Here is a 21,558-nt window from a genome sequence, read left to right as displayed (position 1 = left end):
AGTACCAGACGGGCTGGTTTGAATATCTCAGGAACTGCTGATCTCCTGAGATATTCACGCACAACAGTCCCTAGTGTTTACAGAGAATGGTGCAAAAACACAAAAGATCATCCAATGAGTGGTAGCCCTGTTGGCAAAGACAACTTGTTTATGAGAGAGAGGTCAAAGGAGAATGGCCAGACTGACAGGAAGGTGACAATAACTCAACTAATATGAAAGTCAGGAGGTTAGAAAATAAATTATTTGCTTGGGCCTCAGAAGCACATAAAAAGAGAATTGGATAGTAACTTGAAAGTGAAGGATGTTGGAACGAAAAGTACAAAAGGACAGAAGAGCAGTTCTGAATGCACAACACATTGAAGTGGATGGGCTACAGCAACAGAAGACCACAAACATACACTCAGCGGCCACTTTATCAAGTACAGGAGATCCCTAATAAACAGGACACAGAGAGTATAACATCTAGTTTGTGTGTGTTAGTTAGTTTTAATCAAAATGCAGTATGATATTGCCATTTTGTTAAATGCATCGCCTTCCTCTTTAATTAGGAGACAAGTCTGTGCAGAGCTATGGTCTAAACTGAAGTTTGCACATTTCATTTTCTGGTATGTTTTATTGACAAGACATGTAGCTGAAGGACAAAGGGAACAAACACTCAAGTTTCACTGGAATTATCTTTGGAAAACTAGTAAAATTTGTCAGCCACATTACCACGGATGCTAAATCTCAGAGTAGCTCTTGCATCTAAACACTTCCTAACATAAAGACGATTTATGAGTCCAAATTCTAAAATAATTGTGATGTTCATTTAATGGGACCTCAGGAGGAATTTCAATCACATATTTATATGTATGTATTTGTAACCAGGATATCTGAAAGCTTTACAATCTCACCCACATGAATGAGATTTGGCAGGAGTAGACTGAAACAAAATCAATTTGGTATTAAGTTTAATCATATTTATATACTGTTAGTGCTTCAAAAAAAAAGCTGCAAAGTTGAAACTCATGAACCAACATGTTGTAGGTATACATAGAAAAAACTACAAACATGAGAGATTCTGCAAATGCTGGAAGTCCAGAGTAACACGTAAAAAATGCTGGAGGAACTAATCAGCTCAGGCAGCATCTATGGAAAGGAATAAACAGTCAATGTTTCAGGCTGAGGCCCTTGATTAGGACTGAAAAAAACAGAAAAAAAATAGTATTTGTAGACAATACACAAACAATATTTTAATTTAAAGCAGTGTATGTATTAATGGAAACAAAGAGACTGGCCAAATCTTTGATGAAAGTTCAATATGGTTTAGATATTAGTAGGTGTGAATTATTTGGGTCCGTCTTACTTTGAAAGCAGATGCTTTTAGAAAATTGAATTTTAATGGGCTCCAAAGGAAGGAAGCCCTTACATTCTGAACAAATCACCAAAGGTAAGGACCCAGACACATACCTACAAACACTCAGTCACCATTGAGAATGCCCAGGTAGCTCACACTTGCCTCTGACTTACCACCATGTACACCTATACAGACAAATGATAATAAAATTGTTCCTCACAGTCCTTCACCTTCCCCATGAAGGCAGACAGTGAGGAAATGGAAGGTGGGCCCTTGCTTATTTAGTTCCTCATACTAATGATAGGCAGCAGAGAGAACACACTATTGAACTACCTCTATTGTTAGTGTGAAACAAACTTAGAGATCTGTTACACTATACCCTTTTGCCTTAGTCAACACCATCATTACACTCTGTGCAACTGTATCATCATGAAGATAATTTGGCCACAAAACTAATCAATAAGCTTCAAGACCTTTGTCTCAAGATCTTCTTGTGCAACTTCATTTCCTCATCTGCAGAGACCCAGTCAGTTTGGATTGGCAAAAATACTTCCTTCACAATCTCCATCAGCAAAGGTGCACCACAGGGCAGTGTGCATAGCCCCCTGCTCTACTCACTTTATACTTATGACTGCGAGGCTAAGCACAGTTCTAATGCTATATTTGGGTTTGCTGATGACTCTATTGTCATTGGCCGAATCAAAGATGGTGACGAATCAGCATTCAGGAGGGAGATAGAAAATCTGGCAGTGTGGTGCCACAATAAAAAGTCTCACTCAATGTCAGCAAGACCAAGAAGCTGATTATTGACGTCAGGAGGAGGAAACAGGACGTCCATGAGCCAGTCTTCAGCAGGAAATCAGAGGTGGAGAGGGTCAGCAACTTTGAATTCCTCACTGTTATCATTTCAGAGGGTCTGTCCTGGGCCATGCATGTAAGTGCAATTACGATGAAATCACAGCAGCATCTCTACTTTCTTCGGATATTGCGAAGATTTGGAACATCTAAAACTTTGACAATCTTCAAGAGATGTGTGGTGGAGAGTATATTGACTGGTTCCATCATGGCCTGGTATGAAAACACCAATCCCCTTGAACAGAAAAGCCTACAAAAAGTAGTGGATGCAGACCAGCCCATCACATATAAAGCCCTCCCCACCAATGAGCACATCTACATGGAATGCTTTCGCAGGAAAGCAGCGTCCATCATCAAAGACCAGCATCATCCAGGCTATGTTCTCCTCTCGCTGCTGCCATCATTAAGGACGAACAGTAGCCTCAGGATGCACACCACTATGTTCAGGAACAGTTATTATCCCTCGAATATCAGGTTGTTGAACCAGAGGGGATAACTTCACTCAACTTCACTCACCCCGTCACTGAAGTGATGCAACAACCAACGGACTCACTTTCAAGGAATCTTCATCTCATGTTCTCGATATACATTGCTTATTTATTCATTATTATTATTTCTTTCATTTCTTTCATTTTTTATTTGCACGGGTTGTTGTCTTTTGCACATTGGTTGATTGTCCATCCTGCTGGGTACAGTCTTTCATTGATTCTATTGTGGCTGTTGTACTTACTGTGAATGCCCACAAGAAAACAAATCTCAGGGTTGTATATGGTGACACATACAGTTCTGTGCAAAAGTCTTAGGCACCCTAGATTTCATATATGGTTTCAGATGGTATGGCCTCCAGAGATTCCTAATCTCAACATCACTGAGGTTGTCTGAGTTATCTGGGGAGACGGAAGCAAGGGAGACAGCCAAAGTCTGCAGAAGAACTGTGGCAAGTTCTCCAAGCTGCTTGGAACAACGTACTAGCCAACTTTCTTATAAAGCTGACAGTGTACTTAAGAGCAACATACATCAAAGTTGCTGGTGAACGCAGCAGGCCAAGCAGCATCTGTAGGAAGAGGTGCAGTCGACGTTTCAGGCTGAGACCTGACGAAGGGTCTCGGCCTGAAACGTCGACTGCACCTCTTCCTACAGATGCTGCTTGGCCTGCTGCGTTCACCAGCAACTTTGATGTATGTTGCTTGAATTTCCAGCATCTGCAGAATTCCTGTTGTTTGAGTGTACTTAAGAGAACTGATGCAATTTTAAAAGGCAAAGGGTGGTCGCACCAAATATTGATTTGATTTTTTTTACTGTTTTCTGCTCTTTATAGTATTTTTTTGATATTTAGAAACTTTTCATTTCATTATTTTTGAAAGCATCCTCACTTTACAGAATTTTATTACAAGTGCCTAGACTTTTGCACAGTACTGTACGTACTTTGAACTTCCCAGTGCATCTATCTTCCATTTTGTCTCTGCCGAGTTATCAATAGATGTCACAAGTTGCCACTTCTTAGAGGAGAACAGGAGCAGGAAGAGTAGAGGAAATGGAGGGGGCATGAGAGAGAGGAGTACGATGGTGAATGGTCAGACAGGAGAGGAGAAGTGGACTATGGAAGGATAGATGAAGGAGAGTGATGATGATCATATTGCATAGTATGTTATCTTTTTACTGGACAGACCACAGTACCACTCAGAGACTGATATGGGTGCCTGTCATTAAGAAATATCCCAGATGCTCTGAGGCTGCAGCACATAGTGAATCACATATCTGCATTGCTTCAGAGGACTCAGATGAGAGCCATGGTTGGGATGCTTTCATGACAAGACTAACTTGACTTCACATTGAGTCAATTATCTCCATGTCAGCATTTAATGCATGAGATGACTGAATCATCAACTGAGGTTGGGTGGGACTACAAGCAAAGGTCGTGGGTTGAGTGTGAAATGTGAAAAGTTTAAGGGGGACATGAGGGGAAACTTCTTCACTCAGAGGGTCGTGAGAGTGTGGAATGAGCTGCCAGTGCACATGGTGCATGCGAGCTCAATTTCAACATTTAAGAAAAGTTGGGATAGGTACATCGATAGCAGGGGTATGGTCTGGGTGCAGGTTGATGGGTGTAGACAGTTTTAATGGATCAGCACAGACTAGACGGGGCAAAGCACCTGTTTCTGTGGTGTACTCTACGACAAGGAGCACAGAGGAGGAAGTCTTCATGCGCTTGTAGAAGGTTGAATGGCTCCACGTAGCCATGCACGCTTCACAAGTGCATGATGATAATCTTGTTACAGCATCTACTGGTAGAAATGTTTTTTGCTCTGAAGACAGACATAGGCTGCTGTCTTTTTATCTCTTAAGCAGAATCATTCTGATTCAGCTGCAAGCCTCATCTTTGCCACACAGGAACAGCCTGAATCTCTTTAGGAACAGTGATATGCTATTAGGGAGCTGCCAGACCTGTTAAATAAACAGCGGGATGAGACTTGCGAGTGGATCTCTTTCCTATTTAAAACATATGATTCTCTGCATGAACAGAAGCCTGCTCTCAACACGGAGCTGCTCTCTATGACCTGCTTGTAGATCTCCAGGAGGAAAAGGACGTTGAATTTGAGCAGTTCACAGCTCTTCACAATGTTGCTTCACATCAGCAGTTTACTCCCCACAGCAGAGGAACATTATGTGTGAGGAGATGAGGAGATGAGGAGATATAGTACACAGGGATCTCTATTCTACAGGTACATGGACATGTGCTTCCAATCTTACAAACTTGTTGTTGGGAAAATCCTGCTGAATTCTTCTTCACCCTTTCTTGGTCAATGCCTATATATGTCATTCATTTTCTTTTGCTATGCTCCTTATCACAGATATTCCTTAGTCCTTCCCACTTCTCTTTGTCTGAAATCTAAAAGATGGCTATTGAAATGAGTCTACCCAACTTGGACAGAAGTTCATCTGTTTCTATTTCAGCAGATGCTGCCTGACTTGCTGAATACTCCCGTTCTTATTTCAGATTTGTTAATTCAGTTCTTTTGTGTAAAAGATCAAGCACTGTGGAGGAAAAGGGTCAACATTTATGCTGTGACTTCCCTGTCTTTAGTTCCTTCAGTTCAAGTCATTTAAGTATGCATTGTTTTGTTTAGCCAATCATTACATTAAATCTGTTAACTGAAGGGAAATGTTATACACAAGACTGATCTCTGAATACATGTAAAAACATCACTTACATCCAGAACTAATCGTGGCAATTCAAAGGGGGCTTATTCATTTAATTGAGGTCAAAGCCTTACTTAAAAGAGGAAGTCAAAGTCAGCATAGGTTTGCACATAAAAAAATAGTTTGACACACCACAAGGTTATATAACTGTTCTACTCAATTAGGTTTTGTTCTTCTGCAGTTGTTCCAAATCTATATGCGCATATAGTTAAAGAGCAAATTCCAATTGGAGACTCCTGCACTATACCCAAAACCGTACCATGGAATGGGAATTTCAACACTGATATACTGAGTACTTCCAGCATTTTCCCTGTTTATTTCCAGACTTCTGTCATTCATAGTATTTTTCCTTCTACAGAAAATGATCGCATGTTAATCAGGCAGCATCGATGGAAATTAATGAACAGTCGATATTTTGCCAAGACTTTTCTTCAGTACTGGAAAGGGGGAAGGCACCAGAATCAAAGGGTTGGGGGGAGGTGAAGGAGGACTAGCTAGAAGGTGGTAGGTGAAGCCAGGTGGGTGGGAAAGGTAAAGGGCTGCAGAAGAAGGAATCTGATAGGAGACGAGAGTGGGCCATAGGAGAAAGGGAAAGAGGAGAGGAATTGTGGTGGGGGGGAGAGGAAGGGTAATAGGCAGATGAGGTGAGGAGAAGAGGTAAGAGGACCAAGAGGGAAATAGAAACAGAGGGGAGGTGGAGGGAAATAAATTACCAGAAGGAGAAATTTATGTTTATGCCATCAGGTTAGAGGCTACCTAGACAGAATGGAGGTCTTGTCCTTTCACCCTGAAGGTGGCTTCATCTGGCAAAACAGGAGGCCATGGACCAACATGTCGGAATGGGAATAGGGATAGGAATTAAAATGGTTGGCCGCCAGGAGATTCTGCTTTTGACAGATAGAATGGAGGTCTTCAACAACAGGTCCCCTGATTTATGTCAAGCACTTCTGCTTCCCCAATTTACTTTGAACTTCTCCGCTCCTTCCTCCAAAAGCAAACTTTCCCAGTGATGCAGCGTAAATTATGGGACTACTTTGTTGAGCACCTCTGCTCCATCTACCAAAATCAGAAATTTCCATTGGCTAATCATTTTAATTCCAAACCCCATTCCCATTCTGACATGGCAGTCCACGGCCTTCTCTTTCGCCGCAATGAGGCCACTCTCAGTGTGGAGGAGCAACATCTCATATTCCGTTTAGATAGCCTCCAACCTGATGCCATGAATATCGATTTCTCCTGGTATTTTTTTTTCCCTTTCCTCTCCCACTCTGGCCTCTTATCTCTTCTCCTCATCTACCTATCACCCCCCATGCCTCTCCTCCTTCCCTTTCTCCTATGGTCCACTCTCCTCTCCTTTCAGATTCCTTCTTCTCCAGCCCTTTATCTTTCCCACCCACCTGGTTTCACCTATCAGCTTCTAGCTAATCCTCCTTCCCCTCTCTCACCTTATTATTCTGGTACCTTCCCCATTCCTTTTCAGTCTTGAAGAAGTACCTCGGCGTGAAATGTTGACTGTTTATTCATTTCCACAGATGCTGCCTGACCTGCTGAGTTCCTCCAGCATATTGTATGTATTGCCCTGGATTTCCAGCATCTGCAGAATCTTCTGTGTTTATCATATTGAACATACTTAACCAAATATCCTAGATGCCACGTGCTTGAATTATAGGGAAAGCTTGGCCACACTGGATCTTTATTCCCTGGAGTGCATGAAAATGAGGGGGGCCTTACTGAACTTTATAGAATCCTTTAGGAGTATGGATAAGGTAGATGATTATAGTCTTTTTATCCGGGCTGCGAGTCCAAAACTTGATGGCGCAGGCACAAAATAAGAAGGGAGAGATTTAAAAGAGACCAAAGATGTAACTAGCTTAGATAAAGGAAAGTGAGTACCTATAATGTGGAAGAGGTCGAGGTGAGTACAAATGAAACAGTTAAGAGATGTGTGGATAGCTACAAGGAGGAAAGGAGCTTGAGGGTTATGGGCTAAACGATGGGCAACTGGGACTGGCAGGGAGGATGTTGCGTTCAGGGTGAAGACTGTACTATTCTATGACTCTACAAGTTCTTTAAAACACTCTACTCACAAATCACTTAGTTACAGCAAATAGCGGAAAACCAAATAGATTGGTAATGTACTAAAAAGTAATCTGTCTAACGTTAGGTAGGCTCCCTTACAGGCGTACAGGACAATCTATGCAGTATTTTGTTATTTGCCTGAGCTTTGTTATCCATTTTTCCAGAATGCATACCCTTAAAAAAATCTTCCTTAGAATAGCAGACTAATCCTTTTAAGAAGTTATAGAGAAATTTCACTATTGGGTTCTAGATTTAAACATTTAAGTTAGGGAAGGTGCTATAATGGAGCAAACAATTGGAAGAAATGGGTTAAAATGAACTGAATGGTCTTTTGATATGACACCAATGCTGAAAATTTTTGATACAGCACCAAATGGCACAGGATATCTCATACCTAATTCAAGTCAGCCTCTTCAGTAGCCATTTTTCTTTATTGTATGTTCAGCCTTTGTGAAATTAGTTGCATGTATCAGGTAAGCGATCAGCATTTCAGAACATAAGCACACTTCAGTCCTTAAGTCCTCTATTACTTGAGCCGTTTTTCCTTAAAAACATCTGACAACACACAGATGCAGATAACCTTAAATTTTAAAGTTCGAAGTAAATTTATTATCAAAGTACATATATGTCACCATAATCCCATGAGATTCATCTTCCTGTGGGCATACTCATTAATCCAATAATCATAATAGAAAGACCACACCATCTGGACATACAACTTGTGTACAAAAGACAGTACAAATATAAAAGAAATAAGCAATACATATTGAAAAGATGAGATGAAGGGTCATTGCAAGTGAGTCCGTAGGTTGTGGGAACAGTTCAGTGATGGGACAAGTGAAGTTGAATGAAGTTAACCACTCTAGTTCAAGTGTCTGATGGTTGAGGGGTAATTACTGTTCCGGAAACCTGGTGGTGCGAGTCCTGAGGCACCTATACCTTCTTCCTGATGGCAGGCAAAAAAATAACTTTGCATATATTCTTGTTTAAGAATTAATTTTCATTAATACTTAAAAAAAGATGAGTAAAGTTCCGAATCAAAAGCCATTGATAAGCTCATGTTTTTCCCCTGGAATGTACATTTATGGATGATTTGCAGCTTTGTTTGAGTATTAACTAATTTAATAAATGAATTATTAGCCAGTGGCAAAACAATAAAGAGTTTCAATATTATGTTCATGCTTTCAGTTTTCCAGGTGATTAATTTTAATATTCTTGAAGGGAAAACCCCACACTGGTATTGAAATTATGCATTGGTTCTACATTCAGTAAAGTTAATAATTTTGATGCTTATAGCTATTTTGTAGATTGTATGTTTGATAAAGATAAGGAGAATTAGGATGTGTTAAGGCTAAAGTCAAACAGCAGTCATGGGATCCAGATGAAGTTAAGTAGGAATGTCAACTAATAAGGCTATCAGGGTAAGTTGTGAAATGTAGGTATTTCAGATGTGGGACGTAGATTAAAATTTATAAATCATTGCAGATGTTCAGAATAGTGATGATATCCTCTTTTCAATAATGCTACTAATGAGGAGAAAATGCAAGAAGTCTACAAACATTAGGTTAATGAAGTGTTATTTTCAGGGAAAAAAAAGAATCTATAGAGAAGAGACCAGAAGTGAAGGAAGAGGAGTGAACGAGTAAAAAAGTGTATTTACCATATTTATAGATCATACAAAAAAGTTTTATGCGACTAATGAACTTGCTTCATGTCTTTCAGTCATGACTGATGATAACTACTTCATACTTTTCTAATGTTTTTTGACACATGACAATTTTGCGACCTCACATAAGCTGGCTTCTTGCACTTACTATCTCAAACTACTCTGAACTATCCAATAGACCTGTTGCAAATGGCACAAAATAGATAGTTCATAACTGTTAAATCAGCAACAACTGAAGAAGAACCACTTAAAGAGTAATCGTTATATAGCCCTGAAACAGGCCTTCTGGCCCAGCTCATATATACTAAACAATCTGCCAACCTAAGTTAGCCTTATTTGTCTTTATCTCTAATCCTTTCTATCCGTGTACGTGACCTGTAAACATTGTAATTTTACCCTCCTGTACCACTGCCTCTGGCAGCTTGTTCCACTTACACTCTTCAAAGGCATACTCATGCACATTGTGGCAGATTCATGATCTGCTCTGTTTCATGATATGGAAAATCAAGGGTTTAACTTTAAAGTTCCTTACATCCACTACAATCAAATATAGTCCAATCAGGGCTGGCCTGAATGAAACTGACAAACTCTGTATGCAAGATGGACACAGAGAAGCAAAGAAGGCATGCATAAAACACTACATAAAACACTAGCTCAGCCTCAAAGATGGAATTATCCTTTCCTTGTGCATTATAGAGACTGCTTTGTTAAAGACTAATGTCCAGCTTAAGGTTTCCTGAGTGTTTCAAATATAGCTGACATAATACCGTGCCCAAGGCGTTGGCGTCAGAGTTGAGACATTTCATTGGTGATCGAAGTGAGATGAAAGCAACTGCTCATTACCACTCGTGTTTTATTTTGACACCCCCAATTCTCCGTTTATGCTGCCACTGCACAGTTCATGTCATAGTTTACAATCTTCACAACATGCACCGAGTGCAGCACTTTATCAAAAGTCTTTTCAAAGCACATGCACAACAAGCTAATTTCTCTTCAATAACACTTTATGCTAGCTTATCAAAAAAAGTTTACTAAGCCTGATTTTGTTCTTACAAGTTGATGATGGTTTCCCCTGACTAATCCACAATTGTCCAAGTGATTGCTAACTCTGTGCTTGATTATCATCTGTGAAGGTTTCACATCATCAAGATTAAGTTGGCTTGAAGATTCCTGGTTATTCTAATACTCTTTTGAATAACATTTACAATTCTAGGTTCCTTAGTCTGCACTCAAGTATCCATTAACATACCAAATTTATGGTCAATATTTCTATAATTTCCACCTTTACTTTGCTCAGCAACCAAAAATACACCCATCTCAACCAGGTAATTTATCCATTTTAAACGTAGCTCTGTCAATTTTTAACTCGCTTAATACCACAACTGCAGTTTTGTTTGCTGAGACTTTAGAAGCCTTCTTTCTTGGTTAAAAAAAACCCAAAAAAAACAGGAGAATGAGGGAAGATTTCTTAAAGGTATGAGAAGAATGAGGGAAGATTTGATGGAGGTATATAAAATTATGAGAGGTGATGTGACGGCCTCCGTCAGTCAGTGTTGACCATGGATATTGCATCCTAGCTGTCTAGATATGCAAGTCTGGGCAGAGCAAGCTGTTGCCCCTGTAGCAAGCTCTCCCTCTCCACGCATCTGATGAACGCAAAGGAACAGCAGAGACTGAAATAGTTTGGTACCAGGAGCATCACAGGAGTTGCCAGTCAACATTGCACTCAATGTAGGACTGCCTTGTGGACTCCAGCTCCAGATTGTTCTATCTGGGTTTATTCCTGAAGCCTTCCCCATGAGTGGGTATAGCCGCAGGGCAGCGGAGGTTTGAGATCAGAGTTTTCCTTCCCCTAGATGAGCTGCCTACCACAGCTGACAAGCCCCATCTTCCCAAAGTGGTATAGATAGGGTATTATGAGTGGTATAGAGAGGGTAAATGAAAGCAAGCTTTTTCCACTGAGCCTTGGTGAGACTAGAACTAAGGGGTCATGGGTTAAGGGTGAAAAGTGAAACATGAGGGGGGATTTCTTCACCCAGAGGGTGGTAAGAGTGTGGAACGAGCTACCTGCAGAAGTGGTGGACGTGGGTTCAATTTCAACATTTAAGAGAAATTTGGATAAGTACCTGGATCGGTTTTGTATGGAGGGAGGGTGGAAGAACAGTTTGGCACAGGCAGGATAGGCTACGAGGTCCTGTTTCACTGCTGTAGTGTTCTATGACTCTAAAATAAATTACTTATAGTACCTCAGCCATGCCCTCTGCCTCCACAAAGAAATTTCCTTTTTTTTTTGGATCCTGATTATTACCACCTCTCCTCTTACTTCCCATTTAATATTTAAGTGTCTATAGCAATTATACTTTAAAACCCAAAAGAAACGAAGTAAAATATGTTCAACGTATCACAAAGCTTCCATAATGTCATTGCTCACAAGTATAAGAAAATGGGTTTCTATCATTTCCCCGGATTATGGCATACTTTGGATAGCCTATCATCCCTGACCAAACTTACCTTGAAACAGGGCTTGTTTCTCGTAAGTAAGAGGTTTATGAAGTTGACAGAAATCTGCATTCAAGTATGATTCAATGCAGTGATTGAAAGAAAGATTTCTTTACACTTTTCAGTTGAAGAGAAACTCATTGGCCAAGACGTTGCATCATAGGTTAGATAACACCGAGCTTCACTCTTCCAAAATGACAAAGAGCCAAGTGCTGTTTCATTCAAACATACTGTCTACCTTACAAGAAGAACTAAACCCCTAAGTAAGAGAGTTATAAACACATGGATAAGACTTTAAAGAATCATTTTGCATTTGACAGTTTGAAAGATAAACTGTCATGAAGATAGGCAGTAACTCTGAAAACAATGGAAATATTTAAATCAATAAAATTTCTATAGAATTCAAAAAAATTTATGATTCACGTGAGAGATTACAATGCTTGTTAACAGTTCACTATTCAGTCAATTATATGCAATTGTTCTGAGCTCCATTATCCGATTTCAGAAAATCCATTTTGGGTATTATCTTTTACCTTACAAAGGATGGAGGATGAACTGCCAAGTGCTGAATCCACTTTCGTTTATTAGCAAAGAACTCAGCAATTTTGAGATCAACTCTGACATGAACCAGCTTCCCTAAACTGGGTATGTATCATTCCTTGACAAGAAATCTAATCAACTCACCAAAGTAATTTATTAACACATTTCATTTTCCATATTCTTAATATTTTACTCCGTTAGAACTGTAATCCTTGCATTATAGATACATCAGTTCTTTTCTGGACCTTATGGAGATCATGATTACTATTCACTTAACATATATATCTAATAATGTAAAATACCAAAGTGCATACAACAAAGTTTTTTAAAAAAACTGAATTGTTTATATCTAAGATGTTAGACAGAATATTAGTTGAGACTGCAGAAGTTACATTGATCTCAAACCTGTGGACTACACAAGACAGTTTTAGGCATCAACTGATCAATGCACCTCCTGCATATCCCATTATTACAGAAAATTCATCAACTGTGGAACAAATATAACTAAATTTACTAGATTACCTGAAATCTTCTAAATTCGCAACAGGATGATTATAAATGTTCGTATTGTGACGAGAATACACATAAAATTAAGATGTTTGCTGGCCTGGGTTAGCATCAGTGACATCAGCAAGTGGTCTGCCACCTGCCCTCAGGGGAAGGAGAGATAAGGAACAATGGAGCAGCATTTGGAGATGTGTAATGAAGGGACGGGGGAGAGAGAGCTGTCTGGAGCGGCTCCCCACTTTGAACCTTGAACTGTTTGAAGTGATGGACAGGCGATACCACAGCAGGGGGATAAAAAGGGACCGGTTCGCTAAGGCAGGACACACACGCCACCCGAGGTAACGAGACCCTGGAAGCGGTATGCCTCTCACGAGTCGGTGGGAAGTATCAGACAACAGCCAGGGTGGAAAGGTACGATCAGCGGGAACCCGGTGTGTGTCCGCCCCTGCCTGGGTGCCGGGTTCACTGCAGAGGATCGACCGCATCTGGAGGAGGGGTCACAGTCGGTGACCTCAGGTGACATCACCAAGGACCTGCCCAAAAGCTGCTTGTGAGCCATATCGCCGGCCTGTAAGTGAAGCCGTGTCTGAATGATCAGTTGTTCCTGTTCCCTCTCTCTCTCCCCCCAACGTTGTCCATCGCCATGGCAACGATTACTGTGAACTGAACTACTAAACTGGACTGAAGTTTGAGTCACTTTGAAATTTGGTCATTTACCCCTAGACAACGATAGAGCTTGATTGATGCTGTTATCTTAATTCTGTGCACATGTGTGTTTATAATCGCTGAACTGTTGCATTTATTATCCTTTCGATTACTGTGTTGCTTGTTTCTTTAATAAAACTTCCTTAGTTCTAGTACTCCAGACTCCAACTGAGTGATCCATTTCTGCTGGTTTGGCAACCCAGTTACGGGGTACGTAACAGTATATTGAGTTACAAGAATTAAATCTGCAAAGATTGTGGGGGTTTCTTTTCATTGGATATGATTTCAAATGATTCAATTTCAAACATGGGGCATAACAAACAATTTCAGATCCGTTTATTTGTTGGTTCAGTCACCCATTAGTAAAATGTTATGCAGAAATGTGAAAATGATGTGTCTTACCGTCATTTGGATCTGGTACAATGAAAATTTGACTACTTGGATGCATTCCTAATCTGCCTCCCATGGGCATGCTCAGTGTGACATTAAAGGTCTCCTCATCTTCATATAAGGAATCATCAATGATGACCACCTGACACCATTTTTCCGATTCATCCTTATCAAACCGAATGACACTCTTGTGATCATCTGGACGAGTGATATAATCGGAGTAGGACAACACGCTGGATGGAATAGTACCAGTAGCAGTGCCTGAAAGGAAGAACGTAGAACATAGAAATCCACAGCATGTTACAGGCCCGTTGGCCCACAATGTCGTGCCGACCATGTAACCTACTCTAGAAACCGCCTAGAATTTCCCTAGTGCATAGTCCCCTATTTTTCTAAGTTCCATGTACTAAGAGGCTCTTAAAAGACCCTACCGTATCTGCTTCCACCACTGCCACCAGCAGTACATTCCACGAACCCACCACTCTCTATGTGAAAGGATCAAAGCATTTCACCTTGAACCATTTCGCCAAAACCAAATAATCAAATAGTTCATTCTCAGCCTCCAAAGAAATAAAAGCTTGAATAGGGAATGCAGACAAGCATTCTTCCAGTTATGCTGGTGCCATATGAAATTCTATCATATATTTCCTATTTTACTTTAATACCTCATTCACAGTAATGTCCTTCCTCAGCAACAAGATCAAGTTTGAAGTAATAATGACATCATCACAAAAGCAACTATTTCATAAATAATACATGCTAATCACAAAGTTATAGAACAGCAGCTTATGTAGCCTCTCTAACTCATTGCATATTTAATTAGGATTAATATGAATATGAATTTCTGTTAAAGTCCACTATACTCACTTGGCTGATTTGGTTAAAAGTACAGAACTTGACATGAACTGACTTGCCTGCATTGTAGGAAGAATAGTTGTGACTGAAGAGAGAAAATGAAGAATTAAATGTCCACAAATGGAGCAGTTGGTTGGGAGAGATGTTTCATAGATGGATGGGAGGGACAATGTGTAATTGTGAAAAGAAATGACAGACATGATGAGACAAAGAATGCCAAATAGAAATGGAGAAACAGGGGGTGCTTGGGAACAGATTTTGGCTGCACAGAGTATTGGAAAAGCAGGTGGCGGAAAAAGGTTGGGCATAATGGGATTGCTGATTGGCGTGACTCGAAGGGCCAGAAAGGTCAGTTCCACACTGTATCTCAATAAATAAATAAACAAATATTTTTGACCCCAGAACATCCCAATGGAGAAATAAAATTCGCTACAGATTGCAAAAACAGTGATAACTAGATTATTTGTAGCAACTTATCCTCTTACCTTGTTGAGTGAAACACATAACCATCAGCTCTTGACTTATATCTCCTGTTCTCACCACAGGAATCAACAATTCACCGACATCTTCATCAATGGCATAGGAGGATTGGGGGATGAAGACAGTTGACTCTGGAGAGAAAAATATAGGTTATTTTTAAGGGGAAACAAAAGTGAATGGATGTGATTAATTGATCCAGCATACTGGACTTTACACACCTGTACAGAAATTGGTTACAGTACAACTCTGAAAATCTGGCACCCTTAGGAATTTGGTGGCATTCGAACAGTAGATTTTCCAGATTACCTGGGGGGTACTTGTTTTAATATTTTAACACACTTTTAATACACTTTTCTGAAGATTTTAAACAACAGAGCAAAAAACCAACCTGATGAAGTTAAAGTGAGAATGAGAAAAGGGACTCACCGAGTTTAAAGGGAGCATGGGAAAAGGGGCCCTGTGAGTTTAAATAGAGCCAGGGAAATAGGGCCCTGTGAGTTTTGAAGGTGGTATCTCAAAATGAGACCTGCTAAGTTTAAAGGGATCCAGAGAATAAGCTCCGGTGTGTTTAAAAGAAATGTTGGAAACAAGCTCGGGTAAGTATAAAGGGAGCCTGGGAATTGGGACCTGGATAAATTTAAAAGGAGCATGGGAAATGGGACCTCAGTAAATTTCAAGGGAACGTGAAAACAGGGCCCTGGTAATTTTAAAGGAAATGCAGGGTACAACACCCAATGTGGAGATGCAGAAATATCAGGATCTCTGAACACTGTGGCAGCAGGATTTTGGAGTTTTACTGTGTCTATAACAGGATAAAAATGATGCTTTGACATTCTGTGGAATTCTATTTCTATCTATATTATGAAAGGTGCAGTGAGAACCTATTCACATTTATAGCTCCCAGAGACATTAATGGATATCAGTTTGTTTAACCAGTTTTCTAAAGACTTTTATATTGGGAGAATTATGAACTAACCACTCCAAAGTCAAGAAATTTGCATTGACCAAACCTTTATAAAATATACTTACAGTATTTATTTAATGACCTTCACTTAACTTTTAGTGCTAGCTGGCAGCCTCACTTGTGCACCTCCCACGGTGGAAAGTATGCTTGCTTTTGTTCCAGAAACACACACGTGCACATGCACACAGAGGCTTCTGGCAAATTATCAAAGGAATCCTTCCAATCCCAAATCCTGATTAATCCTGACACTGCACATCAGAATAAACTAAATATTTGGGGGTGCTTTGCAATTGACACATTTATATAAACACAAGAGATAATTATAGTTTTTGTTATATTAATCAAAGTAATTTGACAGACAGTACTTTTTTTTAAAAAAGAATCTTTTCAGTTTTTTAGCTAGTTGGTTACACCTGCAAGACTAAGAAATTTTACAAGTCACACGTTATTAAATATAGGTTACTGAACAGCTGGTGAAATTTTTGTATGTCTGCATAGCAATGAAGACAATAAAAATGTGTCTGTTCCAAAGGGTATCAAAACTAAAAGATCAATTTTAAAGTTGTTTATATTGCTGGAAAAAATTTAATTCTGAATTTTTATACTCATAACCAAACAAAAAAAAACTGATCAAATCTTCTGATAATTTCCACCCTTTCATCAGGTTCAAGTTACTCATCTCTAGCTTCTGCTTTCTACCTACATTTCAGAGGACAGATAGTGACTAAAATGTACAATAAACTCGCACAATTAACTCGACTGTACTTTTAATACCCTATTTTCTGTAAGATCTCCATGGAATTCTCCCAGTCCCTCCATTTCCTCACACCTATTCCGTCGGTGCCACTTTCCATACTCGTGTCCCAGATTCACATTTACTTATCCCATGCATCCTAAAACACACCATGAAATATGTCATTTGTGTTAACAACCAACACGACCTTAGGATGTGCTGGGGACGGCCTGCAAGTGTCACCATGCATTCCAGCAGCAACGTAGCATGCTCACAATGTTCACAAGAACAACACTAGCAGCAGAAACAACTACAACAACAAAAACAAACAACAACAGCAAAACAAGCCCTTTTCCCATCCTCCAGGCCTCCCGTCCTCAGGCCTGGACTCTCAGGTATCAGGACTCGTACTACGGACTTCACAAACCTCAGGGTATCGACCACAGAGCTTGCCAATCAATGGGTTTGATTTTTGAGCCTCGACTTCCAGACTCGCACGGACCTCAAACCCTGGTGGCCTGGAGGGCACCAGCCCTCGTGACGCCTGCCTGTGTGGACTTCTGGCCAGGGACTGGGTCTTGCTGACCTGAGGATGGCTGGTTCCTCAGAGCCTGCTAACCCTGTTGTGTCTGTGCACAACTACATAGCAATTAAATAAAAGCATACACACGGGAAATGGCTTTAACTGGTGTATTCACATTGCAACGAGAGAGAATGAGAGAACAGTGCAAGCATACATAGTGCTGGGGGGCGGGGGGGGGGAGTGTCATTTCTCTAAAAGAAATAGATCCATAAATTACACTCCCTCCCCCTTGAGATTAATGCAACATAAAACTGTATATGTACAAAACATTCCATTTCCCTTTCATAAGCCCATATGCTTTTACAATAACAGTCCATAACTAACTTCACAGTTCTAAAGGTCTTTTGGGTGGCGCTCTGTTTCTTTCAGGATAGCACCTCTAAACCTGTGGGGTGGCATCAGGTTTGGCAGGTGTCTTGTCAAGATAATGCACTTGGTTTCTGGGTGTCACGTTGTAGTTAGTGAGAGGTAGAGGTAAGAGGTAAGTATCATTAAGAGGTAGGTCCGGTGACTGTAATGTGTCCATTTTGTTGGATGCTGTTGACTCAGGTGTGGTCTTCGGTTGGGCATCCAGTATCTGGTCCACACGACGTCTCCATGTCTGATCTCCAACATCCACTGTGTACATCAGTGGTCCAATTCTTGTAGGGTGTTTGCTTGTCTTCTCGGTAATCACACACTAGGATTTCGTGTCCAATCTCAAAGCTCCTTGCTGCTTCACTTGGCAACTGGCTGAACTGTTTATTCTGTACTTCCCTCCAGAGGTCTGGTTTCAGGAGGTCTATGATGTGGTTGACTTCATTGGAATGATCTCCGGCCACTTTGAATGACCATCCACAGCAATCAGAAACATGAAGTCCATGAATGGCCCAGCAAAGTCAATATGTACTCTTTGCCATGGTGAAGACGGCCACTCTCACGGGTGTAATGGTGCCTGTGGGGGTGCATTTTGAACTTTTTGGCATCCTGAACAGCTTTTGGCCAAGTCTTCAATTTGTTTATCTATTCCCAGCCAGGTGAGACTCTTCATCTTGACTGTACCCAGGTGCCCTTCATGCAGATTTTCTAACACTCTGCTGCACAATTTCCAGGGAACCACAACATGAGATCCACACATCAGCGTTCTTTGACATACAGACAGTTGGTCTAATCTCACTGAGAACTCTGGAAACATGGGGTTACCATGAGCTGGCCATCCTTACATGGTGATTTCATAGACTTCTGACAATGTCGGGACATTCCTTATTTCTCTCTATATTTCAGAATTTGTTACCAGCAACTGGTCCACCAATGCGGTGTGGAATACTTCTGCTGGGTCACAGTATGAAGATTTTTGTTCAGTTGCCAATGGTGGAAGATGTGACAAGCCATCAGTGTTGTTTGTTACCCTTGAACTCTATGTCATGAGAGTGGACTCCTAGGAATAGTGCCCAATGTTGTAACTGGGTAGCAGTCATCACTGAAATTCCTTTCCTGGGATTGAAACTAGACACAAGGGGCTGGTGATTTGACACTAGTGTGAACTTTTCTCCATAGAGATAGTGGTGGAACTTCTTTATTACCCATACTAGACTAAAGGTCTCTCGGTCGATCTGTGCATTCTACGCTTGTCAGTGATCTTGAAGCAAATGCAATCGGATATTCAGATCCATCTTCCATAATTTGTGACAAAATGGCCCCAATGCCATAAGGGGATGAATCACACATCAGTCTGATGGGCAAGGTGAGTCATAATGGGTGAGCAGTTCATCGGATGTTATTAGTCTCTTCGTTTCCTTGAATACCTTTTCATATCTTTCTGATCATTCCAACTTTGTTCCTGTCTCTAACAGTGCGTTCAATGGATGCACCACTATAGCAATGTTTACATGGCCCAAGTATGACCTAAATTGTGACACATTTTCCAGTTGGGGTGCTTGAAGGACTGTTTCAATTTTCTCTTGTGACTTACGTAAGCCATGCTTGTCAATGACATGTCTATAATATGAGATTTCGTTCTTGAAAAACTCACATTTCTCTCTCTTTGCATGCAGACCATATTCACTCAGCCTGGTAAACACTTTGCCAAGGTTCTGGAGGTGCTCTTTACCCAGGAACCGGAGTGAAAAGACTCAGGATAGGACAGATGGTACAAAAGCAAAATAAGCGCGCAATCAGACTGTCAGGAGGGGCAATGCAAATAATAGGACAAAATTGCAGCCAGCAGGGTGAGTATCAGTGCATTAGGGATGCAGAATCATAAAGGGTAGCAAATACAGAACTCAAAGTGTTATATTTCAATGCACGGAGTATAAGAAATAAGGTGGATGACCTTGTTGCACTATTACAGAATTGATTTTCAGGTATGATGTTGTGGCCATCACTGAATTATGGCTGAAGGAAGATTGTAGTTGGGAACTGAATGTTCAAGATTACATATTTTAATCGGAAGGATAGGAAGGTAGGCAGAGGGGTGGCGTGGCTCTGCTGGTAAAGAATGGCATCAAATCAGTAGAAAGGTGTGACATAGGATCAGAAGATGTTGAATTCTTGTAGGTTGAGTTAAAAAACTACAAGGGTAAAAGGACCCTAATGGCATTTACAGTATATATAGGCCTCTCAACAGCTGCTGGGATGTGGACCACAGATTACAATGGGAAATAGAAAAGGCATGTCAAAAGGGCAATAGTATGATAGCCATGGGAGATTTTAACATGCAAGTCAATTGGGAAAATCAGGTTGATAATGGATCTCAAGAGAGTGAGTTTGTTGAATTTCTACAAGATGGCTTTTTACAGCAGTTTGTGTTAAGCCTACTAGGAAATCAACTATATTGGATTGGGTATTATGCGTTGAACTGGAGGTGATTAGGGAGCTTAAAGTAAAGGAACCCTTAAGAGACAGTTATCACAATATAATCGAATTCAACTTGAAATTTGATAGGGAGAAAGTAAAGTCTGACGTAGGAGTATTTCAGTGGAGTAAAGGAAATTACAGTGATATGAGAGAGGAGCTGGCCAAAGTAAATTGGAAGAAATACTGACAGGGATGACAGCAAACAACAATGGCGTGAGTTTCTGGGGAAAATGAGAAAGATGCAAGATGGATGTATTCCCAAAACAAAGAAATACTCAAAGGGCAAAATAGTAGAACTGTGGCTGACAAGGGAAGTCAAAGCTAATGTAAAAGCAAAAGAGAGGGCATACAACAAACCTAAAATTAGCAGGAAGACAGAGGATTGGGAAGCTTTCCTACAGAGAGCAGCTAAAGGAATCATTAGGAGGGAAAAGATGAAATATGAAAGCAAGCTGCCTGACAATATCAAAGTGGATAGTAAAAGCTTTTTCAAGTATGTGAAAAATAAAAGAGAGATGAAAGTGGTTATAGGACCACTAGAAAATGAGGCTGAAGAAATAATAATGGGGACAAGAAGATGGTACATGAACTAAATAAGTAGCTTGCATCAGTCTTCACTGTAGAAGTCACTAGCAGTGTGCCAGATGTTGTTGTGTGAGAAGGACGAGAAGTGAGTGCAGTTACTATTACAAGAGAGAAGGTGCTCAAAAAACTGAAAAACCTAAGGGTAAATAAGTCACCCAGAGCAGTTGTATCTGAGATGCAAAGGAACTTGGGAGCTATTATGCAGAAAACCCTAAAAGTTAACTTGCAGGTTGAGTCGATGGTGAGGAAGGCAAATCCAATGTTAGCATTCATTTCAACAGGTCTAGAATATAAGAGCAGGGATGCGATGCTGAGGCCTTATAAGGCACTGGTGAGGCCTCACCTTGAATATTGTGAACAGTTTTAGGCTCCTCATCTAAGATGTGCTGGCATTGGAGAGGGTTCAGAGGAGGTTCACAAGTATGATTCTGGGAATGAAAGGGTTATCATACAAGGAACGTTTGATAACTCTGGGTCTGTACTTGCTGGAATTTAGAAGGATGGGGGGGGTGGAATTCTGATTCAAACCTTTTGAATGTTTAAATGCCTAGACAGAGTAGATGTGAAAAGGATGTTTCCCATGGTGGGGGAGTCTAAGACAAGAGGGAACAACCTCAGCATTGAATGGCATCCATTTAAAACAGCTGTGGAGACCAGGTCGTTGGGTGTATTTAAGGCAGAGATTGATAGGTTCTTGATTGGACATGGCATCAAAGATCATGGAGAGAAGGCCGGGGAGTGGGGC

At 40.5% G+C, this 21,558-nt stretch overlaps 1 protein-coding gene across 1 annotated transcript in view; it reads right to left on the bottom strand.

Moving 5' to 3' along the window:
* The window catches only part of LOC134349683 (FRAS1-related extracellular matrix protein 2-like), a 204,794-nt gene that overhangs the window by 100,025 nt on the left and 83,211 nt on the right, over positions 1 to 21,558 (bottom strand). The window contains exons 5-6 of the mRNA XM_063054368.1: positions 15,119 to 15,244; positions 13,791 to 14,039 (exon numbers count right to left, since the gene is read on the bottom strand). Coding sequence (XP_062910438.1) covers positions 13,791 to 14,039; positions 15,119 to 15,244 — 375 coding nt within the window. The remainder of the gene's footprint in view (positions 1 to 13,790; positions 14,040 to 15,118; positions 15,245 to 21,558) is intronic.

Source organism: Mobula hypostoma, chromosome 7, assembly GCF_963921235.1.
Source record: "Mobula hypostoma chromosome 7, sMobHyp1.1, whole genome shotgun sequence".
NCBI classification, from domain to species: domain Eukaryota; kingdom Metazoa; phylum Chordata; class Chondrichthyes; order Myliobatiformes; family Myliobatidae; genus Mobula; species Mobula hypostoma.
The sequence above is the reverse complement of the archived record's forward strand: the minus strand, read 5'-3'. Positions and strand labels throughout refer to the sequence as shown.